We start from the raw sequence: 27,908 nt of genomic DNA, 5'->3' as shown, positions 1-27,908 counted from the left end.
AGCAGGCTGAGCATTTGTTTCTCGTTTTACTCGGTGTATAACATGTTTCAGTGGGAATGTTTAAATCTTACCTTCAACTAATAAGTCAGTCGTTAGAATGAAAAAAAAAAAAAAAAAAAGAAAGAAAGAAAAATAAATAAACAGAGCAGGCTGAGCATTTGTTTTTCGTTTTACTTGGTGTATGGCATGGCATCTTTCGGTGTGAACGGTTAAATCCTGCCTTCAATCGTAAACGAAGCAATTGTTCACTCGCATTCGGAGATCCCCCTCCCTTTTCGGACGGAACAAGCGTTTCGACGGTACGGTTATTTGGACGGGTTGGTCAAGTTTTCCCCCCTTTGGTTCAGTTCGTCCAATGCCCACTATGTCCAATTTTTTTCGGACGTGCTCAGTACTTGGACGAAATAAACATTTGGACGAATCGGGGTGCTACCGCAGGTAACGAGTTACTTCTATACGTTACATTTGCATACAAGACAGCAGAAATACGAAAGCATCGCGTACTTTCTTTTCTTTCTCTTTTTTTTTTTTTTCAGATCATCCATGATGAGTATCAACCGGTACTCAAAGCTGGCTGGCATGAGTTCCCAAGTAGGGGACAGAGAGACAAAGCACTAAACGCTCTGAGAGCAGTGAATCCTTGAAAGGAGGAACACAAAGAACACAGTGAGTTTTCTGAAACACTGTGGACACTAGAGCCATAAAAAAAGGCGTTTGGCTCTGCTATCCTTTTCTCTCCGCTGGAGATTTTTCCGCGTGCTTCAGCCTCGTCGAATGCTGCCACGTGCGTGGGAAAAACCACAACTGGCGGTCGTGGTAGGTAACAGTGAGGAAAAAAAGAAAAAACAGGAACGAGTAACACGCAGTAATGCGTTATCAACTTTTGTAACTAAGTACGTTATTAGATAAATTTTTTTAGAAAGTAACTAAGTCGTTACTTAGTTACCAAAAATAGTAACGCGTTACGTACAGCTCTGCCTGGAACCTCTTACCCCCTCTTCATTGATAATTATTGCTGATTTTGGCAGATTAAATTCCGTGCGGATTCCACTCAATGGCATTACATTTGGAGCTTTTCGAGCAGCATGCTGCTTTCTTGAGAGTTTAAACCCCCTTGGAATTAAGCTCAAGGACTTGACTCTGAAGCGTCAGCCCACTTTTGATTGCCTTGGTGCAGTGCACCTACGGCTCTAGACAAACCGAATACACTAAATAATAGTTAGAATGTAGACTGACAGTACCCCTTTTTGGACTCCAAAACCTAAAACAACAAAATGTTGAGACCAGTATAGGAAAGGAAACAGGTGAAAGTCAAGGGCACTGGCTCATTTTGGGTATTTTCGGTGCAAAGATGGGCTGGGATTGAGATAATTTGGCCAGGCTTCTGTCCGACTTAGCAGGGAAAACCCTGTCCCACTTCCGGGATAGGGAGGTGTCCGACAGAGAATTTCGTCCCCACGTATTTTCAATGGGAGCCCGTTGGTGCAATGAAATCTTATCAGACATGGGGAGATGTCTGAGGTATAGGGAGGTGTCCTGCTTCGGAGGTTTTACTGTAGTTACATTTCTTTCTGAAATATTCCTCCACAGGTGACGAGCAAAGCGTCCATTTTATAGTTGTGCATCGAAAAAACTCAGTAGAGACACAAGCGAAAAAAAAAAAAAAAAACTATTCAAGCTAGTTGAGCAATTTTGGTGTTCGAACTGTTCGGACTTGAGTTATATTATGGAAATAAACATATTTATTAGAAATAGAAAAGAAAGGCCCGCTATTGAACACTCCTGGACAATGGTTGGAAGGCCTCCGTCTTGTGGTCTGCTGGATTAGGTGCCAGCTCGTAGCTGCACAGCATAATTTCTTGCCGTCTGGCCTGTAAGAATGACCTTATAGCTCCATTAAGAGAGGAGGCATAATTACGTCTTCCAAGTATCAGAAACCAATGGACAGAGCACAAAAGACACCCAGAGCAGTACGTGTTCTGTTTGGTTGCTCCTGACACTTACAAGACATTGTACCAAAAGATGACTATCCGTTTTGTGGTCAACTAATTAATTACGTTTGCTCGCATATTGAAGCTTCAGAACAAGACCACCACAACTGTACTGACTTTATACCAGACAGCTCACACCAAACTGAACCCATACCGGGACAACTGATACCAAACTCCCCTCGTACCAATCCAACTCGTGCCAGGAAAGACCAGATGAGGAAAAAAATGTCCCAGAATGTGACCTACAGTGAAGGAAATGTACAAATCCCACAAATAACACTTACTGAAACCAAACTGAAATTGTCCCACATTTCAGTCGTCCTAAAACACTAACCATTTGAGTAGGTGAACTGCCTCAACCCATATTCCAGCTTATTACAATGCTATCCGCAAGTGGTACATCGGCACGCTTCTCCAGGCGTTGTTTTTTTTGTGACGCCTTTTTAATTTCGGAATTGAATCTTTCAGACAAATTATTTTCTTAAGACACTGTTGTCTTCGCCTTCACTGTTACGTTATGACGATGTATTCGCATCTACAGTGAGGTCTTTGTTGAACAAGATTTACACGTTATTGCAAATTTTTTGCCCATCAATTTCGAAATCCCATTCGGAAAGTGATGTGCAGTGGCGGCCAAATGCAAGGGGCTTCTGCTGTGCGCGTCACTGATAGAAGTTTAGCATGTTCTCAATAGAAATTCCGCTAGAAAAGACTAGGCATCTCCTTTAAAGGTCAATGTGCCACTGTACTGGCACAACATGCACCAGCCAAGGATTAACAACCCTTTGTATGATTTGTCCTTGTCTTGGTATGAGCTGGATTGGTATGAGATGTCTATGAGTTGTTCTATGTCTATGTCTATGTAGTGTGGTATGAGTTGTCTTGGTATGAGCGGGGTGGTCGCCATACAAATATACTGTCACTGTATAACAGTACAGGTTGTCACTGAGCAATAGTTACAAGTACCGTATTTTCACGCGTATTAGCCGCACCGCAGATAAGCCGCAGGACTCGTTTTTAGATACATTTTGAAAATGTTTTTGCAGATAAGCCGCGCTCGCAGATAAGCCGCGGGTAATACGACGCAACTGCTTTGTGAGCTAAACCAGTGATGCACATACAAAATCAACAGAGACGCTTAACGCTCGTCAGCGCCGTACTCCCTGCCAGCTGCCCTGTTCCTGTACTTGTCCGCGAAGTCGACGACTTTTAGTTTGAAGCCGCTGTCGTGGCTGTGCCTCAGCGTTGGAGCCATGCCTCACCTCTAACTGCCGTGCCCGTGACCACGGATGCTGCTGCTCTCATCAAATGAGAACTGACGCTTAGCTGACCACGTTTTATCCCGATGACAGGTGTATTGAACCCTTCCTGTGGGTATGCCGACAAAGGAGACCGTGGGGAAGGCCATAAACCCTGTCCACATTCTGGTGTCGGCATGATGTATAACAAAGGAGGTCAGTTCTAGTGTTCTACTAAGGTCGGATTGTGCCCTTGTTGCGTGTTTTTCGTGGATTGACGGGTTAGTCCACTCGAATGTGGAGTGGACCCGCCCCTGTTCGGTATTGTTCGTGCACTGGCAGGGCGGTCCTGTTCCGAAAAACATGAGGCACTGTCGGCCCTTTCGTTTAACCCGGGGTATGGGGAAAGTACCAGGGAAAAATAGTCACCAGATAAGCCGCACCCACGGATAAGCCGCAGAGCGTCCGCGAAAAAAATAAATCGCGCATAAGCCGCGGCTAATACGCGTGAAAATACGGTAAACTACTCAAACTACTGCATAATTTTTCCCATCTTCAAGTTTGTCTTTTGTGGCGGTTTCAGGCTCTATGTAACAATAGTAGCACAGTAGCTAATTTTTGGGGGGTGAGGGGGTGGCATCAGTCACCTCTAGGCTTGTACATTACCAATGTGACAATAATAAATGTGCTCACTTGAGTATATTCCCCTCTGAGGCCTATGTACAGGATCTTTGTAGTCTCAGATCCAAAGTTACTTGGGAAGTGGAGGGAGAGATGGTAGACACTCGAGAACTTGACCACTCTGTACAAGCAAATTATATGCCAGAGCAGTTTCAACACCGCATTCCTCGCTGTATTGCACAAAGTAATTATACTAGAATAAATAACCTACTTGACGGGGTACTCCAGTGTACCCTGGCTGTCAGGGTGCAGGTCAAATTCTTGATCCGCAGCAGCCTGGCTGTCGTCAAATGTCATCTGAGGTCTATTCTTAAATCTTGAAAACATTGAAACCAGAATGTCACTATTTTTCGAGCCTGTTTGTTCGACAAAGCCTCGCTTAACAACTCTGTGGGAGTTCTTAAATTATTGCGAGCATATTTGCGTGTTTTGTGTAAGCTTGGGCATACCTTTTGTTTTTTGCCAGGAAAATGTGATTGATGCAACATTCATGTACAGCATATTAAAAGCATTAATGATATGTGGAAACACTGATGATACGATGATGCATCACACCATTTTTCAATATGTACCATCCAGGCTTCCTCCTATTTCAACCAGTTTTCATTTCTGCTGCCAAAACACTAATACTTACATCCTAATCTTGGACGGATGGGAACCACCTTCACCACCCATGACGATTATGCCTTTTAATTTGACATTACCGCTAAACCTGAAGAAGAAAGCGATCGGGTGATTAATGCCGACTACCATGTCGTATGGATTACATACGGGATGTTAAATAGGAGCTCTTCGTCTGCGTCACTCTCTACGTACTGAAAAGGACACCTCACTTTCACTATGATGACTGGGGTCTCAGCAGGAAGATACAAACACTTTCTGTTTTGTCGATCAACCGTTGCTTACCTTGTCAGCGTCAAACCTTTCGTTCCATGGTTTGAACACAAGTTTTCCCGATCCTTCAGTTTCTTCGTTGAGGCACTGAAGGTTCTCCAGGTCTATTTTAGAATAAAGGCTGTATTCTATTCCTAAATCGGGCTTATCGTGATCGTGCAAATCATGATCATCTCCACCGCTGCATCCACCACCGTGACCATGGTGGTGCGCCATTTTGTTCGGGTAGGTGGCGTCCCATGGTGGCCTGAAGCGGAACCCTGAACGGAAAGGATGCACGATGCACTAAAACCGCTAAAACTCGCTGAAGTAAACTTTTCAACAGAAAGTTGCGCAAGGGAACAGGACGCCACAAGGAAAGCTCACTTTCTTTGGTTGACCTCGCAACCGTTTTTCTTAGTTATGACGTTTTTAGAAATTGATACTTATGAAAATGTTTATATGGTTCCAAGGAAGAACTGGAAGAACTGCGCCGTTTCTCGGTGACTATTCTAGAGATAAAGGCATAGTCATTGATGAATTGCCTTCTGCCGTTGGCGATTTTGTGGGTCTTAGTGATACAGCTGACGCTGAAGTGGTGTACGAAGAATTTCAGAAATTGATTGCATTTGTATTACCCCATTTGTGCCAGTTAAGAAGAAAAATATGCATCAGCCGTGGATAAAGCGTCAACCGCATGAGACGTTTTGCGAGCGGCAGGGCGTCGCGGTGGTATCGCGACATCTTATGCTTATGCATCTTGTGCTTATCAGGGGGGGAGGGGCTCTGGATTAATCACTGCGCGGCTCCCTGGAACTTTTTCAGATGGCCTATTGGGCCCTCTCTACCGAATGAGGCTCTACTAACGAGAGCGCGTGTGGAAAATTTATATTTATAAATTAGCGCGACCTAGTGAGTGGAATGTCCAAATGTCCCATAGGGCCGGGTCTCCACCTCGACATTACGAGCGTCATGCGTCAAGCCAAGGATAAAGGGTTCGTACCATTGGTACTGAATTTTGGGGAAAAGGGGGGCGAAATCCTCCTCCTATGTAATATCCCCGTAGAACACTATATCTTTCTGGCTACGCCACTGGAGGATTTAAAATAAACGTTGGTGGCGATAGCTCGCGACTGTGCTGGTAATAGAACTGCTTGCTATTCGCCTCTCCAACTACCTATAGAGGCGCTCGCGTCGTCCTCAAGATGGCGGACAAAACAATGATTGCCCATGAATAAATCGCCCTGCTTCATGCCTTCTTCCACGCCCGCTTCAAGACTTGTTCAGCCAGGAGGGCAGTGGCCGCTAGCCACAAAAGGCGATTGGCCAGGGCAGATGATGCTGTTGCAGAGCGTGTGGTTTAAAGGGGCTAGCGGCGAGTCAGTTGGCTAGAGCACGACGTCCTATATAAATGGGAGGAAGGCACACGCAAGTAGCAGTTGGGGTACTAGAAACAGCTGAATGTAATAAAGGCGGCGATGTTGGATGCCACAGCCCAGTTCCACCTCCCCAAGTGTGAGGCCCCGAAAGATAGCAGGGAAGTCAAAGAACGGGGGGCGCCAAGCCTGGACAATGGGCGGACCAAGTAGTCTTGGCACAGACGGGCGTACAGCCGACAGTGGACAAAACTTGTACAAATAACATAACTCGCGCGTTGTTTTCGTTCACGCTGCTCCTATGATAGTATCTTTTCCTCTTCCCCTTCTCAACATTGAATATTCTTCTCCGCAGCATTTTTGCACTGTGGAATTGAGCAGTGCTGTTGCTGTTTGAGTTCTCTAAGCCGGGAAACTTGATCGCGCACGAAGAGAAGTTGCGGTAGTTTCGGGTCAGCGCGAAATGTAACTGTGATCCGCTGTAATAATCATTCATTGAGTGCTTCTGCTGGTGTCCGCCAGGTGTGAAACAGCCAGCTGGAGGCAGTGGCTGGAGGGGCGAGCCACGACTATCGCGGGGGAATCGCGCGTGTCCTTTTGCTGCCTTCACAGGGAACTGCGCCGACATTTGTCCTAACGCGTCTGAGGAAAACCCAGGGAAAACACTCAGACAGCACATGCAGTTGGCGCCCGATTCGAATTCGGGACACCTCGTGGCAAATGACCGTCAAGAGCGTGGACCAATGACCAATCGTCTACGGGATACTTATTTTATTTTTATTTTTTTTTTGGGGGGGGGGGGGGGTTCCTTGTTATTTTGGCAGCTATGCAGACCCCAATCGGCATACTCCAAGAGAGAAAAGTGTTACCTTTAACACCTGCTTGTCCTACTGCTGGTTGGTGAGGGAAATTTGGTCCAGTCTGGTGAATGTTTATTCGGCGAAATAAATATCAATACACATTAATAAAGCTTATGGCACAACAGATTCACTGGCGTCGCACTTTGGCGAGTCTTCACACATACACATAGATACAGGTTGAGATATTTCAGAGGCCCGTTGCCGGGTAACGATCCACTCATTTGATTGGCTGCAGTATACCTTCTTTCAAAAGCATGTTATCAACATCCCACAATGAACTCAAAGGGTATACAGAAACTTCATTCACGCACTTTCGTGGGCAGATTTACAAAGCACCGCACCGACGAACTGCACCTTTCAGCGCATTGGGACTGAGCGTTCAAGAAACATATGGTAGATAAAATCCTTATCGAAGGTCGCCTGTTTCATTGCCTCGACAATGATAGGGCTAAACCACACTTTATTATACGCAAACAAATGACTATAATGTACCAGCTCGAATTTTCGGACTGGTTTGTGTATGGAATGTTCTGGAGCATGGAGGGTACCATCGAAGCCAGCCTTGGGTAGTATCAATTACATTTAACTGAAACTAGTTACTGTCCTCAGTGAATAGCTATAGTAATTAGATAGGTTCCTACAAAAATACCGGTAACTAGTTAACGCTTTTGTTTAAAGTAACTGTAAACTGTAGTTGTAAGTATAGCAATCTTTTCCACGCTACAGTTTCCTAAGTGTCGTTCTGTCGTTCTTTCGAACATGATAATGACAAAGTATATGAACATGAATTGCACTCATCTTTTTTTTTCTTCTCCCAATCAGGAACTCCACGAATTTTGCCATCTCATAAGCACCCCGAAGACAATAATTAAGTTTTTGAGGGTTACATTTATTCTTAGTTACTTTAACGTGGTAACTGTAGCTGTTAGCAGTTACATCTCGTTGCTGTGCTATCTCAGTTACTATCTTCACAAGGAGCGGTAACTTAGTTACTTTTTCATTAATTTACCCCTGACTGACCAACACCCCTGCGAGGGATTACCCTTTCGTAGGGGTGTAAAGTAGGGACGCGTTCTAAAGGGGCTGGGTACTATACGCGGTAAGACATGACACTCCCGCGAAGCAAATGGAATGCTATCATTTTTTTTTTTTTACAAAACTACGTACATGGAGACTGCAAAGTTGTTGAAAATCCGAGACAGTTGGACAACTTCATGACAATATGACACACGGAAAGGTGTCTCTTCTGAGGACACACAAAAGTCACACTGTGCAACGTCAGCATCAGCGAGCACAATGTCAAAGACCGACGTTGTTTTGTGGACACATGGATAGACTCTTTTTCACTTGTTTGACTAGAGTTTCGCACTCATCCTGTGGCCGATGAATGACCGTCGATAAATACTTTTTTTTTTCTATGTACATCGTGTTAAAATAAATAACTCGAATAAATAATTCAAACTTTCCTCGCATACAACATCTAGGGAAACTGTTTTTTTTTATGCCCCACAACTCGTTAGAGGCTCCGTAGATCTACGCAAAAGAAAAAAAATTACGTTTAGTAGCGTAGCCAGAAAAACAGATTGGTAGTGGTGTACATATGGGAAGCAGGATTTCACCCCTCGTATCCTCTCACACTCCCCCCGGCTACGTTTAACAGCCAGTTTTCGCTTTGATTTCGAGACCGCAACGCTACCTGCAAAATGACGACACCAAGTTGACAACGCCACTCCCCTTCCAACGATACATGAGTTCTCACAAGTCATAAGAAGCAACAACACAGATGTACCCTAAGAACCAAGATCGTGGCGATTGCTGTTTAAGCCTCAATAATTATTTTGGCAGCAAAACAAGCAGGTTTGTTCCTGATTATGTGAACTCAGTCGATGCGAGGAATGAGTCGAGTAACTTGAGCTCAAAAGAGCCGAAAATTTCCTTACCTACGATGGGGGTAATTAGCAGACCCACTTAGGGGCCACACCCTCTAGAGAGCCATTCGTGACGTCACAGCGACGCCCAATTTCCCGTCCCTCTAGGATGTAGCGCTTCAATAGGGATGGCAAAGTGAGTGTGTGTTCGCTTCCTTGGCGCACTCTGTTCAAAATGACGGCGCGACAGCGGTCCTGGAGGTTGACAAACTCTCGACGCACTGCTCCTAGCGTCATCTCCGTCTTGGCTGCCGTGGAGGAGACGACCGGGTACAGGTCGTGGCCGGCCAGACCCTCAAAGGCGACTCCTAGACACACGCCGTCCTTGTAGTATGTGAGTGTGCCCCTGCGTCCGTCGTATAGCATGCCCACTACCGTAGCCTCGTTCTCTGGGAAAGGTCGAGTAAATGTGCGCCACCTTCCGGCGTGCCACAAGAGTCCTTTGTGGGAAAGTCCCCAGCCATGCTGATCTTCACCTGGAGCACATTTAAACATCACACTTGGCGGGATTTCACACGGAGTAGCCCCTAAAACTTTGTGTAAGATTGTTCAACTTGGCTTAAGCGTGGAAAGGTCGAGGTACTTCGAACATAGACTGTTGTACTAGGCAGTATAGAAGACTAGTCGCGACGCTTTTGCTGAGATTTTGTAAAATGCTGCTCAGGACGTGTCCAACAAATGACACTGGCTTGTGTTTACTGTTTAGGTTTCAAGTATATTTTCTTTACACAAATACAAGCTGCACATGTCATTTAATGAAGAATGCAGTTAAAATGCAGTTTTAATGCAGTTAAAAATTAGAGCAGGGACCTCAAGTTATTGACCAGAGAGAAAACACGGCGAAGCAACTCGTCATGAAAGCATTGGCAAACAAGCAGTTAAGAATACATACATAGTTTTACATGATGTAATTACAAGTTATCATGCTACGAATGAACAGAAATAGAAGGCAACCAAGATTCACAATGAATTAACGATTCACACGAAGTGAATCATATGGTGTGTACGTGACTACAAAGGGCGAATTTGAAGAAAATGTGCGATGACGTGTTTTTAATGCGAAGTGGTAATGAGCTCCACTTTCTACTCGAAAAACTGGAGAACTGAAATACGCCGTAGTTGGTTCGACACCTGCGAATTTCAAGGAGCTTTTCAGAATGAGTTCGAGTGTATGCAGTGTATACCCTGTGTGGTACGCTTCATTGTCTCCGTAATATTTTATATGTGAGCCATGTATTTCCTTCCTGGTAGGATATCCAGAAAAGGATATACAGGGTGTCTCAGTTAAATCCCCGGGCTAAATAATTCGCGAACGGGTGCACCAATCGAATATTACACGTGTCTGTCAGATACCACCTACAAGTTGCGCACCGTGTGAATGAGGCGTTCATTATTTAAATAAAAATTCAAATGAGTTTCGTAAAAAAACGTAACTTCTAAAGCAGGGCGCTGTCGGCATTAAAATGGGTGCTACCCCTTTTGGGACCTTCAGTGGACACCTTTTAGAGAAAAATCTGCGCCGAAGCGGGTCACTTGTTGCAGTAATTATTTGGTTTCGGTTTATATATTTTTGTCGCGGCTGGTCGCGGTGAAGCGCAAAAGGACGCTCTTCCACTCCCTTGTCCACGATTGAATTATGTCCTTACACCAATGAAATACACCAACGAATTACGTCATTTTGCGCTTCACCGCGACCAACCGCGACAAAATATGGAAACCGAAAGCAATTAATTACTGCAACAAATGACCCGCCAGGCTTTTCTCTAAAAGGTATCCACTGAAGGTCCCAAAAGGGGTAGTAACCATTTTAATGTCGACAGCGCCCTGATTTAGAAGTTACGTTTTTTTACGAAACTCATTTGAATTTTTATTTAAATAATGAGCGCCTCCCACTCATTCACAGTGTGCGCAGCTTGTAGGTGGTATCGGACAGATACTTGTAGGAAAGAAAGTTCATCGATCGGTGCACCCGTTCGCGAATTATTTAACCCGGGGATTTAACTGAGACACCCTGTAAATGTTTCACACGTTCGTCTACTGATTCGATAAATGGAAGAAGGGTTAATATGAAAAGTCGCCTCACCTAGTAGGTTGACGAAGGTGTTGGCGTGCAGTCTTGCCGACCGAGTAGCGACGCCGAACATCATGCTCGTACCGAATACCCTCTGGGACACCCTGATTTCCCAGTAGGTCCTCCGATTGTGTGCCAGAGGGCGTGAACACCTCACAGCGGCCGTGCCGTTACTCCAGTTAGGATGAAACTGAGCGGTGAAAGGACCGTGCAGCCGGACTTCCGTCGACTTGTGACGTCGGCTCCAGGTCCATGTGTCCGGAGCACCCCACAGGAGTGGCGAATAAGGCTCGTTGGGGCTCATACCGCCACGATCTTTGAACATCAAGACAGAACTTGTTGAAACAGCCGGTTCAATCAGTGGTTTATCCAGAGTCACAAACATGGGGGAGCAAAGACCCCTGTGTAGGGGATAAAGAGCCACACTTGAGGGAGTGTGTGTGTGCATAAATCACTGGGTGCAATTGTATAAACCCTCTTCCGGGCTGGAAAAATCACGATAGCAAACTGTAGATGAGTGTCTTAGCTTTGTACAGAAGCCGGAAAGTAGTCAAACCTGGGTGCCATTTTTTGTACTCGTTCATCAACTTAGAAGACGTATTTCAATTTTCAAAAATGCTTAACCCGACCTGGGTCGAACTCGACCAGATACCATAGATTCAATGCCATCTTTCCATGCTGAATCTGCCATTGCGAAGCGTTCTAAAGTACGAGATTGACACATGGACAACTTGAAAACTCACGTGTTCAGCATGGGCCACCATATTGCGTCAAGAGACGCGTGGCGTCACACGTGACGGCCTCCACATGTATCGCAAGAGCCATGCGACTACCACTACCGCCACCCTCAGTTCTTATGGCCCTCATGAAGAGGCACGCGCTTCTAACACTGTCGCTGATGACGTCATAAAGCACGTTTCTTTTATTTATTCCATTGGAAGCTCCCCCTCCTGGCAGGTGGGAGAGGGGGGAGCAGCTGTTCCAGCTGTGGCTTAAGCCACAGGATAACGGTTTTGGGGTGCTCTATCAGTGTTGTGAACCGGTACGGTACTTGGGATTTGTTTTCTTTCAACGGTTCTACCTTGGAGGGCACGCGACTCTGCTGTTGTCACCATTATTGGGGCTTCGTTTGAATATGGCTTCGTCCGTTAGACTCTCTCTCTCTCAACCTCTGGATACGATGAGGCTTTCTCGACAGTGCCGCTACTGTCGAGAGGATTCTTTTCACTGACGCATAACATATAAGTATTATAATTATATTTCGTAATAATTACATTTCATAAAACGGGGGTCTCTTCTATAAGCGGTACAGAAAATGGAGAAGAAGAGTATATCGTCCAAGAAGTGTCCTAACGTTGGGTCGCCATTATCTCAGCGTCCGGGGACGCACCGCACCTGGAAAGCTGACATACACCCGCATTCGTTAGAAATAACGGCCACCATTGATTTCCTTCGGATATTGTGATGATGATGATTTGCGTTTTATTGGCGCATCGATAATTAAGGCCATAATGCGCCAAAACAGTGGTGATGATGTGACTACAGTTACAAATAAAGATGTTGTCTAGATAAAATGGAAAAGACGAAAATTAACCACTAAAGTTTCGTCGTACTTAAAAAAAATTAATACAGAACTCAAAAGAAAGCGTCTTCAGTTGACAGATGATCCAACTGTGATGATAAAATCCCGATGAATGAAATCGGTGTTGGCTGCATGGAAGAGGCAAACAGACCCTACTTTGATTCGCAGTTCATTTCACCCCTGTTCACTTTTATTGTTTTACCATACTTTTTACCTCGACAGACGTTGAATTAACTCCGACAGCATGTTAGCGTCGCGCCGCAATCAATAGCTGAGCAGAAATCAGAGGGGCTTTGTAATATGAGAGGTATTTTTTTATCCTCCCGCGGCGAGTCTGGCCATCCGTCCCACATATATGTTCGTACGAAATCCGACGCCTTCTGAACGTCATTAGTATAGCGCGGATAAATATGCACTAAAAACTGTCGAAATGAGCATGCAACTATGCATTGAAAATATTCGAAATATGCGGTAAAAATCATCCATATATAAAATGTTTTTTCTTGATCTTGGTACGAATGCAACGCACCAGATGGCATTTTTTTTATAGAAAAACTAAGTATTTTGTTAGGGATAACACGCCTTCGTTCTGCAGCACGCAACAGAGAGCACTTGCGCACGGAGATATAAATGATGGAGCTCAAGGCTTTGCGTTTGTAATGGATAAAATAGCGTCAACGCAGTATAGCTCGACGACGAAACCCATGACGCAACAAGCATGAGCATGGTCAACACAAAAAACACATTAAAAAACATGTTTTTCGTGGCGCACTATAACCTTAGTTGTCCGTGCGCCATGAAAACCCCAATCATCATCATCGTGTTCGTGCTGTCCGTCGTCGCAGGCTTGTTTCGTATGAAAGATGGAAATCACTGAAAAGGTTAGCCAGCTGTAGGACTCGAACCCACATCTTCTGGATTACAGGTAATCGAGAAGATGTGGGTTCGACGTTTTCAGTGACTTTCATCTTCCATGGCTAATTTCTTAGGCAATTTGAGGCTTTGTATGTCTATGTTGTTCCAGCCTGAGAACATCACTTCTCTGTTGTTTCGTATAATGGCTTTGCACTGCATCACGCTGGCTAAAATGAGAACGCTGCCCGTCTTCGTGACGACAATGTGGTGAAGGTCAAGTACGGCCCATCGACCATGCACGCGCAGTGGATGATGTACGGGATGAACACCGCACTTAACCTCACCAAACCATGGAAAATATTCCATTCCGACCAGAATTTTCGCACTGCCCAACGCCGTCCCGAAACCATCCATGAAAAAAGAAGTAAGCTCTCGCATCTGCAACTATGGCAAGAAACACACACCCCTGCCACCCTGCTTTGATCACTTGAATCCTCATCTCCATCATTATCTCGAACTATCTACAAATGGGGGCAGCGCCCAGCCTGCTGACCGACAAATATGGCAAAATATGCACTTTTCATGCACTTTCTTGCGAAATATATGCCACAACGTGCAAAACATGCATTTATATGTACCATTACGCGGATCATTGCTATGTGTCGTATGTTTTGTTGGTGTGTCCCGTTCTTTTTTTTTTGGGGGGGGGGTCGTTTTGCCCTGTCGTTTCCCGTTTTTCTTTCTCTGTGGCAACTCACCGCCAGTCTCTGCAGGCAGACCGCCCTCTCTTTCTTATTTTTTCTTTCTTTCGATAAACGATACCCCCCTCCCATTCTGCGTCCCACGGGCGCTGAGACATGGCGAGCCCAACGTTAGGCGCATTAGAAAAATCTTGGGCTATATGCTTCGCAACTTTTCTTCTCCGTGTTCTGTTCAGCTTACCGAAGAGACCGTCGTTTCATAAAATATAATTATTACGAAATATAATTACGATACTTATAAGAGACAATTATTCAGTTATGGGTCATTGAATGGGTCTCGACAGCGGCACTATCGAGAAAGCTTTATCGCATACAGAGTGCATATAAATGATTTCTGATCGGTCCCAAATCGAGATCAAAGGTGTTTTTTCATCGTCCACATGCGAAACCATATCGAGAAAACCATGCATTTGCGTGAATATCCGCGCTCCATACTCATTAGGTTCATTGTCCACATTGGATACATATTTGTGTGGATGACACAATCAGAAAATAAGGGGGAAAAGGAAAAACTTTTAGAACGCATCCATGTACGAGGAAAGGCTGTTCTTTTTGGAAAAGCTGCGGAACGAGAATCCTTTTTAAAAGGCCCGCTGACGTCATTCCATAATGGGCTGCCCAGCTGAGGGGTTTCCCACCACGTTGGGTGAAAGAAAGGGAAAGTCGATGGTCGCCCTCCTTCTTTTAGTGTGAGGGTGTAGGGGACGACATTTCTTTCTGGCGCAATAATGGTCTAGGGAAACTAAACATAACCGTCCGATGCATGTTTATGAATAGATAAAAAATGTGGAAAAAGCCTTCCCAGGGACCATATATGTGAGATGACCGCTCAGTGGACTACCTTTTCATCGCGACTTTGACGCCGAGCCGTATATTGTGTACCTCATTGGATTTCTATGCTGGTTTTATTTGATGCGGGAGAAAAACATCTGCTGATGGTCGCTGGGGATCCTTCCATCTGCCAGATGAGGGGGAGCCCTTTTTTATTCACGCCGACAGATGGTCAGATGTGGGTTCGGAATTCCTCTACCCTAATGAGGACAGGACTTTTCGACGTCAGGATAATTGCTGGACTGCGTTAGTTCCTGTTGCACACAATACCGGATAACTGGTACGCGCCATAATAAACGACGAATAAAATAATAATACTGTTCTTAAAGTGTCAGGAGATGAACCTCATTGTGAGCTGAGTAATCCCATTTTAAATAGACCAAGATGGGAAATCGACCTTTTTTCATGCGCATAAAAATATATGTTGGACACACTGTCGAACGATCGAGAAAGGCACATGTCCGAGCGATGAGCGGGAAATCTCTGATGTCATTTCTGCAGAGTTTCATGGCTCCTCCCAGTGCGCCTTGGTTCTACCTACGGTGCACCTCGTCATTGCAAAACTGCAAATCTGGCCGAATGTGGTGTTATGAATTGTCTAGACGTGCTCTATATCGATTGATATATCGATCTCTGGTGTATCACATACGGTAGTGCCGTGAGACGTCAACAGACAAAGGCCTCTGACGAGTGGTTCATTGCCCCCTGTTTTCCGGACCGTAGGGTTTAGCAATTGAAGTAAAGGCGGCTGAAAGTTGGTTTCGAATCTGCATAAAAAAGTGACGGGCGGTGACGTCAGGGGAAATTCAATTGCAAATAATTGGCTTACTCGGGCATTTTATAAGCCCATTTTCAGCATGATTCGGATCACTTTGGACTTTCGTGTTGTGATTATTGACTGTAAAGCACACTCGGTATAACCTACAACGATCCACAGCAACGAAAACAATATCTATCCCTCTTTCGATGCCAGATACCCTACGTTATCGGTAATGTACCTCCACTCGACTCTGCATTTCAGTTTTCGCTTGCACAACGCGTGCTTGTGGCTCTGGTTGGGAGAGTGAGGGCTGGGGCGTCCCTCGCTTCGACTATCGCGTGCAATATGGCGTTGCATCTGTTCCACAGTGGGCGTTGCGTCAACAAATCCGTGACATGCTGATGCGACCGAAATTCAATAACGACTTCGTTCCTGACAGTGAGATGCAGTTATTGACCCGCGAAATAATAACGGTGCTGTTAGACATTTAAGTATTATAAGGCCCAGAAAAAGCTAATCGTAACTATTACGGCCAACTATTATGACCGCTGAGGTGATGTCTCGTGTTGTTTCCTAACCTTCCGTCTTCGTCTATACTCTGCTGCGGAAAATTCGATATGAACTGGCACCAACTCTCCGCTCATCCCTGTTGTTCTATTATGACCACTTTGGCCAAATCTTGTACACCATCGAAATCGCTATGTTTCTGAAGAGTAAAAAAGAAGCAACAACCCACCGTTCGCGTCGAGATCGTCGACGACGCCGACGACGTCTTCGCCCGACCGCTAAGCGGGCGCCATTCCGTTCTTCTATCCGTTGCTACGGGTGACCCGATCGATATCACACCGTTCGTAGATGAGCCACATTTATTCGGCTACAGCTAGCCGAAACTATTGTCCCACTTTTCTGATTGTCATCATTCTGGATTGCTCTCTTGCTTGTTGGGAACAATTTCCAAGCTTGACTGTCCTGGACAGTCCTGGACTGTCAAGGGGTGCGGATAAAGCATCGTATGCAAGGATTTTCGATAGCTTGCAGTGCAGATTTGGAGTCAGTAAACACTGCCCATTCTCGCGGGGTAAAATTAACGATGTGCTGCAGAAAGAAAAGGGTGGCATAGAGTTCCGCAACTGATGATGAGGTTGAATGCAAAAGACGTCGTCCTCGCCTTTGGATGGCATGACGAATGCCGAGGCAGACTTGCCATTTTTGGATGCGCCATCTGTATATGCCGTTGCAGACGTAGAAACCTTCTCGTCTACCAGAGCAATGGGTTCATAGCAGGGCATCAAAATTGGTAATTCAGCATTTAAAGACTACATAATAACATCACAAGGGAACCTGCCGCTCCGAAAGACACACGCTTATAACATTCTGGCATCGGTGTTAAACATGCAATAGAAGATACGGTTCGCAGCATGGTCTTAACATTCTTTAAGAAGGTTCCAAATACAGGGCAAATAATATAGGTGACAAATGGGCAACCTTGTCTAACTGAAGATACGGTGGGGATATGATTACTAGCACTTCCATTAATAAAATACGGGTAGAAACCCCCCTTGTGTATAACAAATCCTAGTTCAGTTTTCGAGAAAGTGTCCTACCTTGCACTTTTCAAGGGCGGAAAAAAGGAACCTGTTGCACACCCTGTCGAAAGCTTGAGATATGTAGATCTGTTTCAAGTAACAGCCAGTGGCCTCGAATAGAGTTTACTACACCGTTCTCATAACGTGTAGATTCCTGGATATCCTTTTGCCGTGGAGTTCATAGGGCTGATAGCTAGTGGGTGTGTGCGGGTGCGGCTATATCCACGCGGATATCCGCGCTACATTGTGGTTTGCGGATACTTGTCTTCAAAACCGCGCGGATAACGTGCGGATAAAACCGCGCATCTCTGCGGTTCGCGCGGTTATCCGCATTTTATCCGCAAATATCCCTAACCGGAAATCAGGAGAGTCTAGGTTCGAATCCTCGCGTCATCACCTTTTTCCAGAGGCATTTGAATTCATTTCTTCTTGGGCATTCGAGTCTCACGTGACTCGAATGCCCAAGAAGAAATTTGTAGCCTGCCTGTCTCTGTCGACGTCCCCCAGGTGGAGCCACATAAATCTCGAAACTACGCTTTATGGCCGCTTCAGAACCGTTCCCTCCCTTCCCATGTATCCGACAATGACCGAAATTTCGTTTGCACAAATATGGTCATGATGTTTCGGTAATGTTTTCTCTGCACGTTCTCCAGTGGGTTCCAGCCTATTGTGGTGTCGTGCGGAATGAACAGCCCGACAGCGCTGCAGAAGCAGCTCTCGCGTCTCGGAGACGGACGAGCATTGCGCTGTCGAGAGGAGACCGTCGTTCCATTCTTCGATAATCTAGTGACGGCCCATGGCTTCCCGGCATTGGACAACTGACATTCTCCCCCCGTCTATGCTGAGAAGAGTTGATCCAACGCTCGCTTTCCGCATGCCACGACACAGCTCTCGTCAAGATGCTGCATTAATTCATCGGATGCGACTCAATGTGGCATTATACCGCTTGCGACAAGTTGACTCTCCGAGGTGCCGTCACTGCGGTGATCTAGAAGATCTAGAGCGCATTCTTCTTCACTACCAACCTTCCCGAACCGCGCTGGACTCTCGCTCTCTATCGGAATTGCTTGGTGAATGGCCACCAACACTCTGCCCGCAAAGCTCTTTTTGACACCATAGGACTTGGATCCTTATTGTGAAGGGATTTCATTCCCCACATCACCACAAGGAGGAATGGAGTAGAGTATCGCCCTTGGTGATGAAACTCCCCATTCATCATCTCGATTAACGTGGATTTCTGAAGTAAATTCAATAAGCATGCATTTTGTGGCGATAGGACGTCTTTTCTTTTTCTTTTTTTGCTTTTTACACTGGATTCCCTAGCTCGGGCGCCTCTCTAACTTCCGCGGCACCGCGAGTGTCAAATGTCAGACATTTCCAATATCAGGGGGGTTTCATCCGATTGGAAGAGCAAAACAAGCGAACACTTCTCCGTATTTTCCCAGTCTACAAGTATTGGAGTAGCCAGACCCATATTTGTCACTCTAATCTAGAGGAACAAAAGCGAAAGACAGCTTTCACGAGACATTTGAGGGTCGTTTCTTACGTAAATAAAAAACATTTTATATACTGTACGACTATGTACAGTCGACTATCTTGTCTCCGAGCCATTGTTAGAGACATACGGTGCGGACAATTCGTTCCGCGACTGCATAGGGATCACAATTAGATGCTGGGCGACGATCTTCCAAGTAGCCGTGGCCGTCTTGGGCAACCTGTCGTGGGATACGAATACTAGCGCCGCGATTCGCCACTCCCGATGAGAAGTCCTCGATGCTGGATGTCTCGTGAAGGCCCGTCAGACGGCGTTCGTTGTCCCTGCCACCTTTGGGGTCGTACGCCTTGATGTGCTCCGAATGATGCAGCGACAGCTTCTTGATGGCAGCCTCAATTTCGCTGTACCCAGATTCAATAAGTGTAAATTGACACCGTGCGCTCAAAATATAAACACATATATATATATAGTTGCCGCCAATATGAAGAACGTCCGCTCAGGAGGCAACTCCGAGCTGAAGATGAAGCAAGGTTACTCACTGTATTCCTTTTGGTTCCCTCATTCCCAGGGTGCTAAAATTGGTGTGAGCACCGGCGCCGTTCCAATCTCCCGGCACAGGCTTTGGGTCCAAGCTGACGACGACGCCGTGTTCCTCGGCCACTCGATGAAGGATGTAACGGGCCATCCACAGCTGGTCCCCGATGGCGATGCCTTCGCAAGGGCCAACCTATTGACGCGATCGGGGGAAGAAAAGGGGAAATGCTCCCTTCGTCTCGTTGAAATACTGAGACCAAAGATTTCTCGAGCCTACTGACCACCGTTCATCGCGAACGTCAATGTGCTTCATTGTGTGAGCTTGCCTAAGTACCTGGAACTCCCACTGGGCAGGCATCACTTCAGCGTTGGTTCCCGCTATCTGGATGCCCGCGTAAAGGCAAGCGCGGTAATGGGCCTCTACGATGTCGCGGCCGTAGATGCGGTCAGGGCCCACGCCGCAGTAGTAGGGACCTGAAAAAAAAACAAGTTTAGCAATTCCCCGGTATATATGGGATGAAAGATTCACCTTGGGGACCTGGAAATCCGTTCTTGGGCCAGCCATAGGGCCTTCCATCTAAATCAAGAAGGGTATACTCCTGCTCGATTCCGAACCAGGGCTTTTGGTCCTTGCAGCGATCCATCGTTTGCTTACAGGCTCGTCTCTTGTTGGTTGCTTATGGGAAACGTTATATCGCTATATATTATGAGCGGATTTATATGCACTAAAACTCCCCGAAATATGTACGCACTTATGCAAAGAAAACTGTAAAAATATGCAGCATCAACTTGGAAACCCATTTAATTTCGCGCGACTGCGACATCTTCTCAGGCTGCTAGCTCCTCGACGCGAATAAGAACAATGGCGAGGAAATGAAATGTAAAACACGCTCCACCTCCACGGAAATACGTCACAATGCACTGAAGGACCTGCACTAGCACTTTCTCCCTGTACCGTCGCTGTCCTCTTTCCGTATACTGCCCGTTTCAATATTCTGAGCCCCCGAAGCAGTGCCGATGCATTGCCGCGCTAATAGGCAGGGTATTTGTAAAACTTCCCGCACATCTTGGTGATCGAAGTATGCATTTATGCAAAAACGTGCAACGTAAATGCAATCATGCACTAACCTGCAAAATATGCATCGCGCAATTTAAAACTTGTACTCTGGCACTCATGCGCCCCCCGAAACATGCAGACATCCTGCGCTGGAAGTCGAGTATACCAAGAGAGAGAGAGGGAAAGAAAGCAATCTGATATGAATGAGTGTTTCTCACCGTGTGGGGTGCTGTCGTGCTTGTAAGTCTCACACATGACGAGCTTGTTAGGTCCGCCGAGAAAAGGATCCCGAAAAAGGGCCACGGGGTACAGGTAAACGTCCGAGTTAGCACCATCCGCTTGACCCGTACTTGAACCATCGAAATTCCAGATGGGGAGTTCTGCGATCATCCGTTTACGATCAGCCTGCTTCACACACAGACTATTTGCTAGGTTCGTCACGCAAGCCCTAACCACAATTCCAGGGAACGTCTTTATTTGAGACGCTATGCCTTTTTCTCCCTTGGAAGATTGGTGGCCTGTCATTACAAAGTGATCTGCCTCTTACATAATAATAAACATGAATGGTTTACGCAGAATCGCAAGTACGGGAAGGGGATCATTATTACAGTTACAATGTGTAGCTGAAATAGCACAGGCCTCCCTGTAGGAGCGCGTAAAGACATGAGGGTGTCGCCAAAGATAGGGGTGTGTGGATAAATCCCTGGTAAACATATCCCCCACATCCTGTCATGAGAGCGACAGGTTGTACCAACATGTACCCACAAGAACGAGCTCCGCGACAGGTTGTCCAAAGAAAGCGCCAAATGTGCTCGACGCGCTTTTCGCATGAAACAAGGTCGTTTACCTTTTGGACAAAGTGGTTCCTTGTCGACGGTGCGAGTCTTGCAGCGTAAGCCTTCCCCTGTGCCATCAATCCAGACATAGGTACATTGCACCGTATTGTTGGGCTGTGGCAAATTCAGGTACCAGGCCTTGATCGGAGCTCCCACGACCTGTCACATAACAACAATAAATGAAGGAGAAGTGACACGGGATGTTTCCCCGTGGTAGCCACAGGACCCTACCACACTTCACAGAGGTTAATATGAGAGGATGAATTATGGTGAACGAGAGCTCCAAGGTAGACTCCATTCACGATAGTTCAGTTCAGAGCGGTTGTAGCTGGTAGTCTCTCGTATAGCGGGAACCTTTCCCTCTGTGCCTTTGGAAAAACACGTGCAATGCATGCATGCCCAAGCAGCACAATGTACCGAAAGTCGAGTGCAATAGGGGTGGACGGTATGTGTCTTATCAATGTTCTTGATATTCGCTACAAGTTCGTTCAAGGTCTTCCACCTATACCCGTCCACCCCTATTGCACTCGACTTTCAGTACATTGTGCTGCTTGGGTGGATGCGTCTCCAAGATTCTCCTTAATCTGCTGTCGTTAAATTATACTCGTTTTTTCCACGCTCGATAGTTATGTATCAGTTAAATTTGGACTGCTTCTTGTATACAATTATCTTACGCGCGTCAGAAGCTTGAGTCGTGGAACGACAAAGATTAGAGTAGCGTTTCCGTCCTTCTATTTTTATTTTTTGTGTGGCAATCGTCAACACAAGAGCCTTCCTTCCACGTGGAGCGGTCCCGACAAAATTAAAATAATAAATAAATAAATTTAAGATATTTGATACGCAAGTTTTCGAGCAGAGCGTGCACATCTTAGGTTGATCTTCAGGTTCTTCACCTGAAGAACTGCAGGCGCTGTACGAAAACTTGTGTTTCAAATATCTCACATTTCCCATGCCTTCGTACTCTTTCAAGTTCATTCCGGACCTTTACCTAGCTGGAAAGTTGGCCCGTGAATACGTGGAACGACTGAAACTAAAGTGTGAGAGTCGACGCTTTCGAATGTGAAAGGGTAAGTGGACAGAGCCTCAAGGTAGCGAAAAATACGCATAAGGGGATTTTAAGTGGAATAATTTTTATTTATCCCACACGCGAAAACGTGCTCGTTGACTGTAGAAGAAAGACGATTTTTCGGATTTTTCGGAAGCCCTTTGAATGTCTAATGGCGAAATATTGCCGAATCTTAGCCTTTCTTCCTTTGCATGCAAACAGTGGCATCCTTCTTATCTTACTCATTGAACCAAGTTGGATTGGAAGGAAAAACGAAGCTCACCTCTTTCATTGTCGCAGAGTTTCCGAACTGCGCCAGACAGTCGCTTATAAGGCCCTCCTAGACCTCGGCGATCAAGGCCAGTTCCGCCCCCATGCGTGCAATGCTTCATTACAGCGGAAACCACTTATTTGGAGAGAATGTTTGTACACTGTGCTTTTTCAAGGATACGTCACCACAGAAGCTAGAGCAAGTAATCGCTCTAACAATAAAAATCAATTCCGTCGCTATATTAATTTACTACTCGCACGTCTTCGCATACGTTCAGTGAGGGCGACGGAGCCAAAGCCAGGGCATAGTCGACATTTGAACCGTAGCAGTGTCAAGTGACATTGACTGTATCCGCGGATGACATAGGTTGTAGGTGTACCCGCATCCACAGCCATTTTATTTTTTAAATTCCACGTTAGCGCCGCGAAGCAACTGTGGCTATGAGCGACGTGGACAGATAGAGAGAGGACAGCAGGAAGGGGGTTAGTATGCGTCCTGGGTCGACTTCAGGGGGAACTGTGCCGACATTCGTCTGGAAAGTCTGACGGAAAACCAAGGGTAAACTCCAGACAGCACAGTCGGCGGTAGGATTCGAACCCAGCACCTCCCAGTCTTCAGGACACCCTTAGCTATTCCATCAACGAGCGGGCGTCATGCCGATGGTCGGAGCCCTTATATTTGTAGGAAAAAAACCCACGACGAAAATGTTATATTACCAAACGTTTCACCACGCAAACCATACTCAGGAACATCATGTCACCCAGAATTGTCAAGAAAAATGCTGTTAATAAAGGCACAGCGATGCAAAGGATGGCCACACGTCGACACCATTTTGGATTACAATCGACCCCAGACAGTATGACCACGACAGTTCCCGCAGATATTGGTCATAAAGCAAATTGTCACACTAACGAACAGTATATGACACGCATCAAAGAAACCCCTATCGCGTAAGACGAAGCGGAGCTATTATTTATTGCGAAACGAGAGACACTGTGAAGAACATCTTACAGTTTATTTATGACGAGACTCCAATAAGAGTGTCAGTTTAGTTGTCAGTCAGTTCTGTCTGTAGTTTTTTTTCCCTAAGAATATTGCTCGTTCGACCAACGATGAGAAGTCGCTGAACCGACGGTGGTCGCAACATGGAAGGAAGAATACACCCCCATTGTGTGCGGAAGAAATTTCGGTAGTTGTCGGATACATAGGGAGGGAACGGTTCCGAAGCAAATGGTCAGAAAGAGTACAAGTTCAATTCGCGTGTCGTATTAACGAGGTTCGAGACTGTATTTACGTCAATTGTGGCTCCAGCTGGACGACGTCGACAGAGCCACTAAGCCTTGCAACGAGAATTAGCCCAGGCGGGCTACAAACATGAACGACACAAACACACGAGACTCCAATGCCCAAGAATCAATGAATTCAAATACCTCTGGAAAAAGAATGCTGACACCTGGACTCGAACCCAGACCCTCCTGATTTCCGGTCAGGGATATTGCGGATAGAATGCGGATATCCGCGCGAACCGCAGAGGTGCGCGGTTTTGTGTGCACTTTATCCGCGCGGATTTAAAGACGTTATATTTCTATCCGCAAACCACGATGTAGCGCGGATATCCGCGGATATAACTGCACCCGCGCGCACCTCTGAGCAGTGACCCATTGAAAGTTTTAATCACGTAATAATTCTGTCATCCCCTGTTTTGGAGTAACTACTCAATCTCCGTATTATTTTTAACCAGAAGGTCGAACCGAACCGAAATTAACCGTTATTACTATCGCCATCTTGGTGCTGAACCGGAACCGAACCGATCTAAAAACCTCGAATACCGATTCGGGTTGGTGTGTGCCGCCTGTTATCTATCCCATCGTCTGGTGGCGACATCCGTTTGTTTGTTATCCGTTGTTTGAATCCGTTTTATGTGACATAATTCTCGAGATCTGGCGGTCGATTCGGTAGCGCGGGACATACAAGGTGAAGGAAGTTGTCCTCTCGCCGCCGCTTATACAAGAAACGAAAGTTTGCAGCAGCAGTGCATTGTAAGAACATCATGTGGAACATTAAAAACGTAGCTACAGAACCACTATGTTCAATGAGGCTGCAATGCACTGCTGCTGCAAGTGTGCCGCAACTCGCCTGTGTTACAGCATTTGAAACTTGCAAGTGCTCCGGCGCCGACGGCTGCGGCGTGGCGTACTTATCTATAGTTTCGATTTTAGACGTGTAGACCGTGGTATAGACGCTGGCCGGTCTGTCAGAACGCAGACGCAAAGAAGGCTGTTTATCCGAAGGCCGAACCTTTATGGCCGAACCCGAAACAGACTGGAAAACGTTTCGCTTCGACGCTCTGTTTTTAACCCAATCCAACGAGGCAATTTTTATATAGGTAGTTATCTTTTGTCTACCTACCTACCCTTGTTCTTAGAACGACACCTTTAATTTCTTTATTGCCCTCGTCAGAGATCCAATGATTCGAGTCACTCGATCCTTCTTTAGACACATCGTTCTTATGGCGAATTCGGATGGTCATTTTGGAGCAACTTTTTTTTGCCAGATCTCGAGCAGTCATGTTCGCTTGGTCAAAATGAAGCAAATCTCGCATGTTCGCGTGGCGCTTTCCGAGCGCTCGGAATTTGCTAGCTAGCACTTTTTTTGCCCGGTCTCAAAACGATCCAGCAGCAGATTGTTCAACTATGAAAGATGAAAGTCTGTCCCTTCTATGTTGTTCCAGCCTCAGAACATCAGTTTCTCTCAACTGTATCCGGTGTCGTCACATCCGCACTGCAACGGTGGCGAGTGCCCTCATTGGTCCGCATGTTGAAATCACGTGGTTTAGCAGACGACAGAACTCGAAGACTTCCGACCGCGACGCCCCTAGCGTGATCCAAGTAGTACCTAAAACCGCTAGATCCCTAGCAATCATGTTCGGGTGGCAACGGTCACGTGATCCAGCTCGGTCGCCGACCTAGAAATTTCCGAGCGCTCGGCCGTTTTGCTACGAAATGACCACCCGAATTCGCTATTAGTCTTCTGAAATGCATCGCGTACAACATGCTTCCCCGTGAATCCAATAAAAAAGATTTGAAGCTTCTTACAGGACCTGGATGCCTTTTATTCATTCCGCAGTTGCGGAATCGTGAGTTGAGATTTTTAATACACCCAAAGAACTCTAGTCTTGAGAACAGCGGACCTGAACGTACTGAAGAAGGTTTTTCGTGAAATGTTTCCGTGTATGTCGAACGTTAGTGACGTGACCCCCACCTATGAATGTAGTCGTGCCGCTTGACGTGTCTCAGACATGTCATTAAGCCCTTGTCTCCCAGAGAAAACAAGCTAGCAACAATGGCATTGGGTTTGCATGTGACGGTTCCATTTCCGTGAGAGCGGAACTATGTTGATTTAGCAACGTTTAGGATAGCGTCATGGCTCGCTGTGTACTCCTCAAGTGCACTTGACCACAGAAAATGGCAGAGAGGGCTCAATAGATACGTTAGGCCTATTTCGGTTCCATGGAGTTTTAAATGCAAAAAGAAACGGATAGTACTCTAATGATTTGCACGTGTCATTGAATTTAAGAGTATATAGTACCAGCTACTCTGGAAATCTGCCTTGGACGTCTTGCGGGTGGTGATGATGTCACAGAGCTTGGCAACGTCACGACTGACGGGGAATGTGCGTCCTGGGTCTGAAAGCGTCAGAGGAAAACCCAGCCGGCACCGGGATTCGAACCCGGATACCTCCCAGTCTTGCAGATGTGTCAATAAGTAGACGCCAAGGAAATAAATGGCATGGAGAGCACGTGCCGATTTCTTCACGCCGCGGTGTCGAACATACTTTCTTTGTTCCTCAAAAGTTGATCTGATTTGTAAAAGACAAAAATGGAGATGCTAGTCCCGAGCCACTTTGGGCTGGCTACTCAATGCTTACTCAAAAGTTACTTCAATATGTGTGCGTCGTTATATTTAATTAGCGCGGAAACCGCTCTTCGAAATAAGTGAAACTACTGGTCCTCCCCCGGCAGTCTGTCGGAAGTGACGCTTGGTTAGGTCTAGCGGCTCTAGCCGATGGGACAAATAGATAGAGCAGCTCGTCGTTCTGAAACACGCCGAGGAGCAAAAAAGTATAGGCGGCAAGCAAGTTGGTGGACTTGTAAGCAACATATTCCTTATTGAGTATGAGGAACAACAGAAAAGACGCTCTTCCTCATATTGTCAACGAATGTGTTGCCTGCTAAACATATGCAGCTAAAGAACGTACACATTCAGCACTAAGTACTATTTCGGATATAATGTGGACTTTCCAGCACGCGGTGAAACTCTCCCTCTTTTTCACTCTAAACTGGATGTTGTTTCTTCCCCGAAGAAGTCTGCTATTTTCAGCCAATATTAGAACAGTGGTCAAATCCAGTCCCAAAAGTACACAGGAAAAGATTCAGACACGCGATACGAATTGCAGTCAAAAAGAAAGAGAACCGTCCACTGTGCATCTATACGCTTAATTTGAACTCGGTAAAAACCTTCATAAAAAAAAAAAGAAGAAGAACGGAAGGCTTACCCTCTTAGTGACAAAAAATGGAAATTACGGAGAGAGAACATCTCGCTTACACTCTTAAAAATAGGGAGCGCACCAGAGGTCGCCCTTGTCGGCCCCACAAAGGTGGGCAACGTCACGACTAACGCCGCATAGTACGCTCCCGGTACGGGGCCATTACGTCCAACGAGCTATTACATCCATCGTGTCGTTACATCCATCGATGGACGTAATGGCACGATGGATGTAACAGCTCGTTGGATGTAATAGCACGGTATGGATGTAACGACGCGTTGGACGTAACAGCATGATGGATGTAATGACACGATGGATGTAACGGCCAAAAAATCTGGGTCGCCATGGGGCGATGGGAAGTAAGAAGGTCGACGGGAGGAGAAGCTCGGATTAGGAATGGATGTAAAATGGATGTAACGTCTCGTTGGATGTAACGGCAGAATGGATGTAACAGCATGTTGGACGTAACGGCTCGTTTTTGGATGTACCGGCGTGTTGGATGTAATGGCACGTTGGATGTAGTGGCACGGAATCGCCAACCATCATCGCGAGTGACATCGTTCCTTCCCTCAATTTGGGGAGAACAAAAAAAAGGGGGGGGGGGCGTGTAGTAGAAAAGAAAGAGTACTATTCGATTGTGTATCTACGTTTTATTTGAGCTCAGTTTTACTTGAGCTTGCTTAACAAACCATCATTTTTTGGCAGATAAGGGGGAGGGGGAGAAAAAAGAAA

The 27,908-nt window shown here is 46.0% G+C and overlaps 3 protein-coding genes across 3 annotated transcripts; all 3 read right to left on the bottom strand.

Moving 5' to 3' along the window:
• Positions 1-1,719: 1,719 nt before the first annotated feature.
• Positions 1,720-5,056, bottom strand: LOC135397531 (PITH domain-containing protein CG6153-like). The gene is made up of 6 exons (XM_064629128.1): positions 4,817-5,056; positions 4,682-4,725; positions 4,545-4,622; positions 4,122-4,226; positions 3,923-4,031; positions 1,720-1,871 (listed from the first exon to the last, which is right to left on the bottom strand). The coding sequence occupies exons 1-6, from the start codon at positions 5,018-5,020 to the stop codon at positions 1,770-1,772; spliced, it is 642 nt and encodes a 213-aa protein (XP_064485198.1). The 5' UTR covers positions 5,021-5,056; the 3' UTR covers positions 1,720-1,769.
• A 2,022-nt stretch (positions 5,057-7,078) lies between these two features.
• LOC135397530 (SPRY domain-containing SOCS box protein 3-like) lies at positions 7,079-16,609 on the bottom strand. Its single transcript, XM_064629127.1, has 3 exons — positions 16,544-16,609; positions 11,031-11,333; positions 7,079-9,423 (listed from the first exon to the last, which is right to left on the bottom strand). Exons 2-3 carry the CDS (start codon positions 11,320-11,322, stop codon positions 8,975-8,977), a joined length of 741 nt encoding a protein of 246 aa, XP_064485197.1. The 5' UTR covers positions 11,323-11,333; positions 16,544-16,609; the 3' UTR covers positions 7,079-8,974.
• A 2,322-nt stretch (positions 16,610-18,931) lies between these two features.
• On the bottom strand, positions 18,932-22,729 carry LOC135397529 (glutamine synthetase 2 cytoplasmic-like). The gene is made up of 7 exons (XM_064629126.1): positions 22,644-22,729; positions 21,327-21,474; positions 20,698-20,859; positions 19,952-20,098; positions 19,757-19,896; positions 19,428-19,615; positions 18,932-19,289 (listed from the first exon to the last, which is right to left on the bottom strand). Exons 1-7 carry the CDS (start codon positions 22,650-22,652, stop codon positions 19,007-19,009), a joined length of 1,077 nt encoding a protein of 358 aa, XP_064485196.1. The 5' UTR covers positions 22,653-22,729; the 3' UTR covers positions 18,932-19,006.
• Positions 22,730-27,908: the final 5,179 nt, after the last annotated feature.

Source organism: Ornithodoros turicata, chromosome 6 (assembly GCF_037126465.1).
Source record: "Ornithodoros turicata isolate Travis chromosome 6, ASM3712646v1, whole genome shotgun sequence".
Taxonomy (NCBI): Eukaryota; Metazoa; Arthropoda; class Arachnida; order Ixodida; family Argasidae; genus Ornithodoros; species Ornithodoros turicata.
This window is presented reverse-complemented; position numbering and strand designations above follow the sequence as displayed.

Bases quoted from the DNA above. Each gene is read 5' to 3' on its own strand.
- LOC135397531 (XM_064629128.1), bottom strand. From the start codon at position 5,020: ATGGCGCACCACCATGGTCACGGTGGTGGATGCAGCGGTGGAGATGAT. The intron at 4,726-4,816 runs GTAAGCAACGGT...TGTCCTTTTCAG, and splicing joins AAAGGTTTGACGCTGACAAG to TACGTAGAGAGTGACGCAGA. The intron at 4,227-4,544 runs GTAAGTATTAGT...AATGTTTTCAAG, and splicing joins CATCCGTCCAAGATTAGGAT to ATTTAAGAATAGACCTCAGA.
- LOC135397529 (XM_064629126.1), bottom strand. The intron at 20,860-21,326 runs GTAAACGACCTT...GGATGATCGCAG, and splicing joins GGAACCACTTTGTCCAAAAG to AACTCCCCATCTGGAATTTC. The intron at 20,099-20,697 runs GTGAGAAACACT...GTTTCCCATAAG, and splicing joins GCACGACAGCACCCCACACG to CAACCAACAAGAGACGAGCC.
- LOC135397530 (XM_064629127.1), bottom strand. From the start codon at position 11,322: ATGAGCCCCAACGAGCCTTATTCGCCACTCCTGTGGGGTGCTCCGGAC. The intron at 9,424-11,030 runs GTGAGGCGACTT...AATGTGCTCCAG, and splicing joins CACCTTCGTCAACCTACTAG to GTGAAGATCAGCATGGCTGG.